The 10,686-nt window shown below is 38.0% G+C and overlaps 1 protein-coding gene across 1 annotated transcript; it reads right to left on the minus strand.

Annotated features, from left to right (window-relative positions):
• Positions 1-5,010: 5,010 nt before the first annotated feature.
• On the minus strand, positions 5,011-9,174 carry LOC135848396 (uncharacterized protein K02A2.6-like). Its single transcript, XM_065368297.1, has one exon. The coding sequence runs from the start codon at positions 9,172-9,174 to the stop codon at positions 5,011-5,013; it is 4,164 nt and encodes a 1,387-aa protein (XP_065224369.1).
• Positions 9,175-10,686: the final 1,512 nt, after the last annotated feature.

A 10,686-nucleotide genomic window follows, 5' to 3' on the forward strand; every position in this document is an offset into this window, starting at 1 on the left:
ATGTCCTAAATGTGAATTTGTCTTGGACTTTTATTCAACTTTCGTGACTTTGAGAATTCAATGAATATTTCCAACTTTACCACAAATATATCATTCCGTCGAAACTTCAATCATTGCTTAGCTCAAGCTTCAATTAATCCAACTTTAACCCCACGTATTATAAATATGTAAATATTGGGGAGGGAACCCATTTTACATCCGCGATTCGTCCAATCCTGAGATCCTGATGAGCTAGTTATAGAATCGTGAGAGATATCATTTTGACATCACCAATATTTCCATCACTATTTTTCCAACAGAACGAGAGTGCATGAATCCGATATGCAGATGGCCAAAGAGGATTAATTGAATTAGTCTATATTTTCTTATCTTCAAAGAAATCAAGATTCAAAAATTTCCATTTTTGAACTCTTGGTGAAAAATCAAAAACTTCAAATAAAAAATTTTAATTTTTTATTTTATGGTTGTTTTTGGGGTTTTCCGAATTATATTTCTCCCTCCACAATTCCAAATCACGTAAGTAGGTACTCAAAATTGCTGACTTCGAATATTACCTAATTTTGTGTTTTGGATTCAACTCCTCAGAATTTCTCTAATCCACTCATTCAAAAAACAGTGAGCAATTTGGTATCACTGAGGTGTCTGATGGGTACATACTCGTCTGAAAAACTCAATTAAGTATACTGACCTGAAAAGTAATCGCTACTTCTAAATTATCCAGACCTAACCAATCGAAAATGTGTGAAAATCAATTTTGTTTTTAGTATTTTCTTCGTCAAATTTCGTGGATTGCAAAGCTTACGTACGCTTGACGAGTTTACAAACGTAACGTGCAATTAATCGAATCGAAAGCATATGTCTCGTCACCTTTGTAACAATAGGTAAGGTTAAATACTCATCTACATACATACTACCTTGACGCACAAACCCATCCTAAAATTTGGTTGATTTTGTAAGCGAGTATGAAATGTACCCAGGTACCTATAGGTATCGAACAATATTTTTCTAAAATGATATTACCGCGAATGTGCTTATTTATGCGATAGAACGTGATTTAATTATTCAAAAAATGGCATTGAATTCGCGTTTTATATTTTTCATGATGTTATGTTCCTTCGTGCATTTGATCAACGCTGAAATCGTATTGAAAGAACGAGAATTCAACGATTGGAAATGGTAAAATTATCATAAAGTTAAGACCAATAATTTGTGCACATCTTCTCGACATCATTTCTGGCGATTTTTTCATTCGTTGAAAATTCATTTCCACCGATTATTGAAAAGGAGAAGTAGTGAGCTAATTTTCGTTTAATTTGACTAATTCACAAACTTTTTTTTTTGCAGCTCGGACATCTGCAAGAAATCACTAAAAAACCATCGGAATCAAATTTGCATAAATTTAAGCACGAATGTAGAAAATCGATACGACGAAGAAGCTATAAAAAGTGAATGCGAAGACAGCAAAGTAGACTTGAACAACGATGCTGGCAATTTTATAAAATGGTTCACAAAAATGGTACTAGTGTGTTACCTGAGCCCTACGGTAACCAAATGCATAGCTAAAAGCCCAAATGTGAATTCGATATATGTTTACACCGTCAGTGGCAATATTTGTCAAAACGCCAAAGAGGAATTTTATGATTTTTCAGCGTCTATACCTAAAAAGAAACCCAAACTTGAACCTGCGTCTTCTAGAGCAGAGTCCACAGAGTTTTCTAGAGTAGAGTCAACAAAGTCATCAAGATCATCGGGAGGTTTTTGTTCGTGGTTCGGTTGGCTTAAGTGTATCTGTGGATGATTAAATGAAGCAGCAAAAGAATATGACCTTCGGATATCTGAATTATTAAGTTGATTTACATGCATGCCTATACTACTGTACAGAATATTTTTAGCAATCCAATGCAAAAATAATAATACTTACGTAGGTAGGTGTAAGTACCTAGGTAATACAAAATTTGAAATGTTGATTCAAGCATGTGCAATGTTCATTTCAATCATCAAATTGTTTTCACCTCAGAGCATCTAATAAAAATGTATTTTATGTATGTAACTTCACCCATAGTGAGGAGTTTCTTGGGACCAAAGTTAACAAACATTCGAACAAAATTACAAAAAAATAGATATTAATTAAAAAATCATGTTTTAAAAAAAATGATTTATGTTATGCTTCAGATTTTTCAATTTTAGTGCACATCATCGAGCAATTCAATTCGTAGAAATCGTATCAAAATTGGTTCGCAAATGGTTCACTGAAAATTATTCAATTCGTTCGTGAATGATTCATCTAAAATTAATCAGATAGATCGATTCGTTCGCGAATGATTCACCAACAATTATTCAAATAAATCGATTCGTTCGCGAATGATTCACCAAAAATTAATTAGATGAATCGATTTGTTCGCGAATGATTCACTGAAAATTATTCAATTCGTTCTTGAATGATTTACCAAAAATTATTCAATTTGCTCATGAATGATACACCAAAAATTATTCAATTCGTTCATGAATGATTCACCGAAAATTAATTAAATGAATCGATTTGTTCGCGAATGATTCATTGAAAATTATTCAATTCGTTCTTGAATGATTTACCAAAAATTATTCAATTTATTCATGAATGATTCACCAAAAATTATTCAATTTGTTCATGAATGATTCACTAAAAATAATTCAATTCGTTCATGAATGATTCGCCAAAATGTGAAAATCAAGTAAATAAATCAATTCGTTCGCGAATGAATCGTCAAAAATTATTCAATTCGTTCGTGAATTATTCGCCAAAAATTATTCAATTCGTTCACGTATGATTCACCCACAATTAATCAATTCGTTCGTGAATGATTACCTAAAAATTAATTATTCCGTTCGCGAATGATTTGCCTAAAAATAAATCAATCAATTTATATTCAATCACCAATAGTTCGTATATGATTCGATTCGATTCGCTTCGCTCATAAACAGATCAATTTCTGTCCAAGTGTTTCACAAAAAGTGAATCAATTCTTTCGTAAAAGATTTTTAGTTGATGAAAAGTCAATCTTCTCACGCATGCGTGAGTGTTTTTAAAAATAATAGGTAACTTTTTGTAAAATTCCTGATTCCAAATATATTTTACGAAAACATGCAGAACATCTCATGGTATTTTTTGTACTTTTCAACATTAACATTAATTCTATAAAAAATCTACGTAACTAAGTATCCTAAAAAAAAAAAAAAAAAAAAAAAATGCTCAGGACGAAAAAATAAATTTTCTTTCTTACACTTGATATTACGTACTGAATATCTATATTATTGACCATGGAAGATTTTCGCAAATTCAGTGCAGACCTTCATCTTAATTTGAAAATCACTCGTCAGATAAAATTTTAGCTCCGGAGTGGAGGTGCCCTTGGAGAGGGGATCTGATTGCAAATATATCTTAACAGCCCTATTTGGTTGGGTTATCAATTCCGGGAATGTCTTCGATCCTTTGATTTGATCTGACCAGATCTAATCAGATTAGAGTTCTTGATCGGATTCGATCCGTTCGTCCATATATTGTGTGATTAGATTTATTAGTATAACGAGTGTGAGGTTTGTGATCCGAGAAAATCCAGGAAGACTTGCACACGAGCTGAAAATTATTTTTCCACAAGCCCATAAAAAGTTACTCGTGAGCCAAATAAGGTTCTCTATAAACTTCAGGCTCTAAAGAAATAATTTCTTAGTGGTATTTACCAATTTTAAGCATACCGGTACAATAGGAAAAATAACATTCCCAGTCGTACGAATACTTACTAAGGTAACTTCGAGACACTAATTACAATAAATTTTTTCCATCTTAGAACGTTAAAGAATATTGTAGGTTACTCAAAGTCGAAATGTTTCGTTCTACATACCTACATATTTCACTTTTAAATAAAGTGGATTCGTACATCGGTACCTATACCTTGAATGCATGTTTGGCTTTGGCTGCCATGTTACCTAGTTGGTACAACTTAGTCGAGTCTGTTTCTTATTCAGCTTCTTTTCACACTAATGAACATGTGTGTGAGTTTCAATTTGCTAATTGCTCGTATTCCAAAGAAATAAAGAAAAAAAATGGGTAGGTAATCAACCACAAGCTCCAAATTCATTAATTGGGAGAAGAATACCTACTTAACACAACTTTCGACATGTCCAGATGAGTTGATGGGTAATATGCATGATCTACAATATAAAATACTTACTTCGCATGTACTTATTGGACGACTCTCGGCTCAATTACGAGTATTACTTGACTTGGTTATTTTATACGTGAATCCTTTGGCAGTTTTTCAACGAAAAAAACCAAAAAAAAAACGACCCATTAAGCTGCGATTTAAATCTCATAAACTTTAGTTGGTTGTAATTATTTTCTATACTTACCAAAGAGTAATTCGCACAAACATGAAGCTGTATTCAGGTTGGATGATTTCGGCTATTCTGTTTCTAATCTCATCGTTTGCATCAGTTTTAACAGATCCACCAACTCTGGAGCAATTTAACCGTTGGGGAAGGTAAGTAGAGTACTTATCTAATAAGTTGAAATATATCCGTTTTTATTAATCAAAACAGTACCTACCTACTGACATTCATTTCACGAGGAAAATTTATCCGTAAAGTGATAGAGAAAAGTGTAACCGCATTCATCGAATTTAGTATCATATTCTATGAAAGTTTCCAAACCCCTTTCTCTCTACTCAAAAAAATCAGAATTAAATCAATTTCAAAATTCATTATTACTTTTCATATTGAGATTTTGACCACCTATACACTCACCTATTCGATATTCTATCTCTGTATTATAACTCAATAAAAGATCGTCGATTATTCATATTTATTCATTAAAAAATAATAAAATAACACGCGAACGCATTCGTACATTTTAAACTATTCGAAGGTAAACATAATCTGATGAAATATCATCTAAACTGACGATAACGAGGTACGGCAGTGTTGCCGTAACGAATAGCGCCTAAATGCGCTATCACATCTTCCCCCTCTTGAGAACTAGAGGTTTAATCGATTAGGCTGGCGTCGAGATCGCGATGATTTCCTGATGACAGACGGCTTCGATTTTCTGACGACAGGCGGCTTTGATCTTCTGACGACAGGCGGTGGCGATTTCGGCGGTTCTCTAGGTTCTCGCTGAGGTACCGGCGATTCTCCTGGATCTTGTGGAGGTTCCGGCGACTCGCTTCGTTCGGCTGGGAAAAATTTAGGAACGATTCCTGTCGGCGATATGTTTTGATCGATCTTTCTCAGTTGGTCGACATGAAATCGATGAAGCGAATCGTTAACTGATACCGTGTAATTAACTTCGCCGTCTTTACTGACGATTTTTCCAATCAGCCACTTTTTCCCTTGGTGACGAGAATAATTACGAGCCGCTACTCTTTCCCCCTCGGAAAACGAGACTGGAGGTCGAGAGATCGGCGTTGGCTTCGACTTTGCCTTGGCAACGGCGGATAAATTTAACGGAGAATTTAGCTCACGGCCCAAGAAGCGTTTGGCTGGAGAAATTCCCGTTGTTGTATGCGGAGCTCGGCGGATCGCAAATAACGCTTCATTCAGCTTCTGCTGCAAATCGGTGCCAGGCAACCTTTTCAACGAATTTTTTACAGTGGCCACAAAACGTTCGACTTGGCCATTGGTTGCTGGGTGAAACGGAGCACTCGTTTTATGGCAGAAACCGACATTCTCTGCGAATTCCTTGAACTCGGAACTTGTAAACGCCGTTCCGTTATCGGAGACTACTGTTTGAGCAATACCAAACGTGGTGAAAAACGATTCCAAGCTTGATATCGCAGACTTCGATGACGTAGAGGGGACGATATCAACTTCGACCCACTTCGAGAATGCATCAACGATCAAAAATAGAATTTTACCGTTGATGGTCGCAAAATCAATATGAACGCGCTCCATAGGCGCAGACGCTGGTTCCCACGAATAATGAGAAGTCTTCTTCGGGTCACTTGCATTTTCGACGCAAGATTGGCATTTCTTCGTGATGTTTTCGATGTCTTTGTCGATTTTAGGCCAATATACGTGAGATCGAGCGAGCGATTTCATTTTCGATGCGCCGATGTGGCCTTTATGAAGTTCTTGAAGAACCGATGAGCGCAGAGCAGACGGAACGTAGACGCGCATACCCATGAATAAAACGTCACCTTCACAGGTGTAAGGCGAGTTGTAGATTTTTCCTGCGCGTAGACCATCGAGAATGGAACGTGTTTCCGGATCTTTAACCGTAGCTTTCGCGAGTTCGCGTTTCGTAACAGGTAATTTGTCCATCTGTGAAACATGGAAAACTGCGATGTCGTCTTTGCTCGCGAACAGATCATCGGATGAAGCAGGAAGAGGTAATCTGGAGAGGGCATCAGCGTTACCATTCTTCTCTGAGCGTCTGTACTTGATATCGAAAACGAACTGTTGAAGGTATAATGCGTAATGCATCATACGAGTAGCGCTAAGCGCTGGCAACTTCTTTCGGTGAGGCCCAAAAATATGAGTCAAGGGCTCTGAATCGGTGTATAAAACGAACCGTTGTCCGTACAGATAGTTGAAAAACTTGGTGACGGCCCATTTAATCGCAAGTGCCTCTTTGTCGAGTTGGGTATACTTTCGCTCGGTATCAGTAAGCGTACGTGAAGCGAATTCGATGGGACGTTCTTCGCCGTTGATAGAATGAGCGATTACTGCACCAAGTCCAACTGGACTGGCGTCGACGGACAAAACGATTGGTTTTTTCAGATCGTAGCGAGTGAGTACACGTTCTGACGCGATTTCTTGTTTAACGTGCTGGAAACTTTGTTCGCATTCGTCTGTCCAGATGAAATCTTCGCTTTGACGGGTTAAACGATGTAACGGAGCTGCTATTGTCGCCAGATGAGGGACAAACTTCGAGTAAAAACCGACGAGACCAAGAAACGATTTCACCTCCGTTGGGTTGGTGGGTGCAGGAACGTTGAGAACTGCTAAAACTTTATCGTCGGTCTCGTGAACTCCATTCGCGTCGATCGTGTATCCAACAAACTTTACTTTGCGTTCAAAGAAACGGCATTTCGAACGGTTCAAGCGTAAATTAGCTTCTTTGCAGATTCGAAGAGTGTCTTCCAACAGACGAAAATGTTCTTTGATGCTGGCTGCTGAGAGATGAATATCGTCGTGCACAACTACGCGACCTTTACGGCGGAATTTTCCATCCATCCATTTTTGGAACTTTGCCGGAGCTGAGCCCACGCCGAAGAAAATGCGTTTCGGGCGATACAGTCCGTGGTGCGTGTTGATAACGAGAGCGTTGCTTGTCTTTTCGTCAGTTGGCATGTGCAGAAATGCCGAATAAACATCGAGTACTGACGAGTGGACTTCGGAGCCTTCTTCGTTGGACATTTGCGTTGTAATTTCGTCGTAGCCAGGAAACGGGTATTGGTCGATGAATATTTGTGGATTAACGGTTCCACTATAATCACCTGTAATGCGAACAGCGTTCTTTTTAACGACTGGTACGATCGGCGAGGCCCATTCACTGGTTTCAACTTTTTCGAGAACTCCGTTGGCGACTAAACGATCTAACTCGTCCTCAATTTTGGACCGTAGAGCGATCGGTACGGGTCGAGCTTTCAGGAATTTTGGTTCAGCGTCTGGTTTGAAGTGTAACGATTCGACGTGGTCTTTAATTTCACCGATGGTAGGCTCAAAAACGCACGAATACTTTTCTAACAGGGCTTCTAATCGTTGGGCCACTGGTGTAGGTAGATCGGAGCGCTGAACGGAATGAATATTGCTGAGATAAATTTCCAACTCTCGCATACCGTCTCGACCAAGAAGAGCAGGTAAGTTTTCGTTGATAACGTGGAGAGTCAGCTTCGTAGATTTGTCGTTGTATTTAACTGGAACACGAGCGACACCGATTGGATGAAAGACGTGACCGGTATAGTCTTTGAAAACGTCGTTGGTCGGCTGTAACGTAGATAAATTGCCACCAAGACTGCAGAAAATCGATTTACTCATAATCGAACGAAGACTACCGCAATCTACTTCCATTTCGGTCGGATTATCGTTGATTTTAACGTTGATCATAACTGGAGACTCGTCATCTTGCACGGAGCACGAATGAACAGTTCGAACAGGTAAGGTCAAAACGTTGTAATCGTCATCGTCGCTAACGTCGTTGTACTTCGAAACAAATTTCACACCTTTCGGTTTGGCGTTGGAGTTTGTTTTCGTAGACGTAGACTCATCGGCTGGTTTCGTTTCAGCGGCGCGTTTCTTTTTAAAACAAACTTCGGCGACATGACCTTGAGCTTTGCAGAAATTACAACGTAAATTCTTCTTCATACAATTAGCCGCAGTATGATTATTCAAACCACAACGAATACACTGAGTAGTTGTCGCACTTTGAAATTGACCACCGTTGTCAGACGAATACGTTTTCTTCTTGAAACGACTGCGGTTCTGGTTTTGATTTTGTAACTTATGAACTGGAGCATCGGATACTGCCGGTGAGAGAATTTCGTTGGTACTAGCTAACGCACGTTCAATCGCTTGAGCGATACTCAAGGTTTTGTCAAGCGGAATATCATCTTCTTCGAAAAGACGATCAAGGATAGGTTTTGAACGTAGTCCACTGACGAATACATCGCGTAGCATTTCGTTTAAAAATTCGTTGGCGTACTTACAGTCAACAGCTAATTTTCTCAGCTCGGTGATGTAGTCGGATACAGATTCACCTTCACGTTGCTTGCGGTTTAAGAACGCGTGTCGAGCTGGAATTTTAAGTCGTTTAGGGCAGACCTTATCTTCGATGAGTTTTTTCAAGGTAGCGTATGATGCCGTTTTAATGTCCTCTGGATAGACTAGATTTTTTACCAAAGCGAACATCTTCGGTGACAGTGAGTTCAACAAGGTTGAAGCTTTCTTGTCAGTTGCCGTATGATAAGCGTTGAAATACACTTCTAGTCTAGAGACAAAATTCTCGAAGCTTTCGTTTTGTTCATCATACTTGTCTAGTCGGACGATCGGAGCTGAAGAATTGCTGCCACCTGACGTAGTGGTGTTCAAAACATCGCTGGTGGTAACGGAAGATTCGGCTAATCTTGCCACAGCATTTGTTAGAGCTTTGCTCTGTTCGGTGAGCGATTGTAGAATCGCTGCAGCCGTCTGGGCATCCATAATTACGTCGCGAACTACACTACCGACTGCGCCAATATTATAACTCAATAAAAGATCGTCGATTATTCATATTTATTCATTAAAAAATAATAAAATAACACGCGAACGCATTCGTACATTTTAAACTATTCGAAGGTAAACATAATCTGATGAAATATCATCTAAACTGACGATAACGAGGTACGGCAGTGTTGCCGTAACGAATAGCGCCTAAATGCGCTATCACACTCTGAAAAAAATTAAAGCTTGGAAAACGAATTGAGAGTTCTAAGCTCAACCCATCAATCCCAGCTGATCTCAAATGGACTTGAGAACAATCTATAACCTTCGAGAGTGGAAATTTAGTCGATTTCTTCCATCAAAAATATCACATAATTAATATGAGTAGAAAACATTTCATTTTGAAAAAATGTCTCGAATCCAGCATTTACCTATACCTATCTACTTACATATTGAAAAAATACATTTCTTATTTAAAAGCAATCCAGTCACTATGTAATAATAAGGTTTTTTCCCCCTCAGCTCCAGAATATGCACTGATCCAGCACTCAAGGATCATTTAGGAGAAATTTGCGTCAGAGAAGGCAATGTACGAAAAGGTTCCAAAAAGGCAAAAATGATAAAAAAAGAATGTGGCTGCAATTACAAAGTGAACATGCAATTTACAAACGAAAGTGGATCTATAACTACAGAAAGATACGAGAAGGGGGTCGGATTGTGTTGCTACAGTAGTAACAAAATGAAATGCATAGCTAAAGGTCCGAATATCAATACCATTCTTGTTTACGAAGTCAGCAAGGATCGCGAGGTTTGCAAAGATCCAGTGCAGAAATCTTACGATTTCTCGGCTACTTTACCATCGAAGGAAGAAGAAGAAGCAGAAAAAGGAGGGTTTAGCTCATTTTGCCGATGGTTTGCCAGTTTAATTGGTTTGTGATTTTTTTGTAACCACTTTTCAGTACCTAGGTAGGTACCAGGAAAATGTTTGAAAAAAATATATATCACCAGGTATATTGCACATGATTATTGGTAGGTATTTTATATCTATGTTGATTTGGATTGAAAACATTTCATTTGGTGGGTAATACACGGGTTATACTCGCATTTTAGAAAATAAGTGTGGTGTGTTTTTTATCCATTCCCAGAAAAATTAAAAAATAAATTAAAATCCTAGAAATGTTTCGATGTAAAATTGTGAATCTCTGAATTTTGATTTCAATTTCTTTTAGCTGAATTTCAAAATCTAATAGTCCTTTCTCATCGATATTTTGGTATCCACCGGTACTGCTTTGGTAGTACCACAACAAATCAAGTATTTGGGTGTATTATAGATCATAAATTGTGGTAGGGTAAGCACGTCAATAATACAGTAGCAAAAGCAAAATCAGCGTCTACAGCTCTCGAAGTTATCATGCGGAATACATACGGCTTAGTAATAAATTGAGGTGAATAATGTACACAGGTTTGATTGTAGCCTACTTTAGATATTGTGCATCAATGTTCCTCAAAAAT

The sequence above is a fragment of the Planococcus citri genome, chromosome 5, assembly GCF_950023065.1.
Source record: "Planococcus citri chromosome 5, ihPlaCitr1.1, whole genome shotgun sequence".
Taxonomy (NCBI): domain Eukaryota; kingdom Metazoa; phylum Arthropoda; class Insecta; order Hemiptera; family Pseudococcidae; genus Planococcus; species Planococcus citri.

Coding starts and splice junctions, on each gene's coding strand:
- LOC135848396 (XM_065368297.1), bottom strand. CDS start 9,174: ATGGATGCCCAGACGGCTGCAGCGATTCTACAATCGCTCACCGAACAG.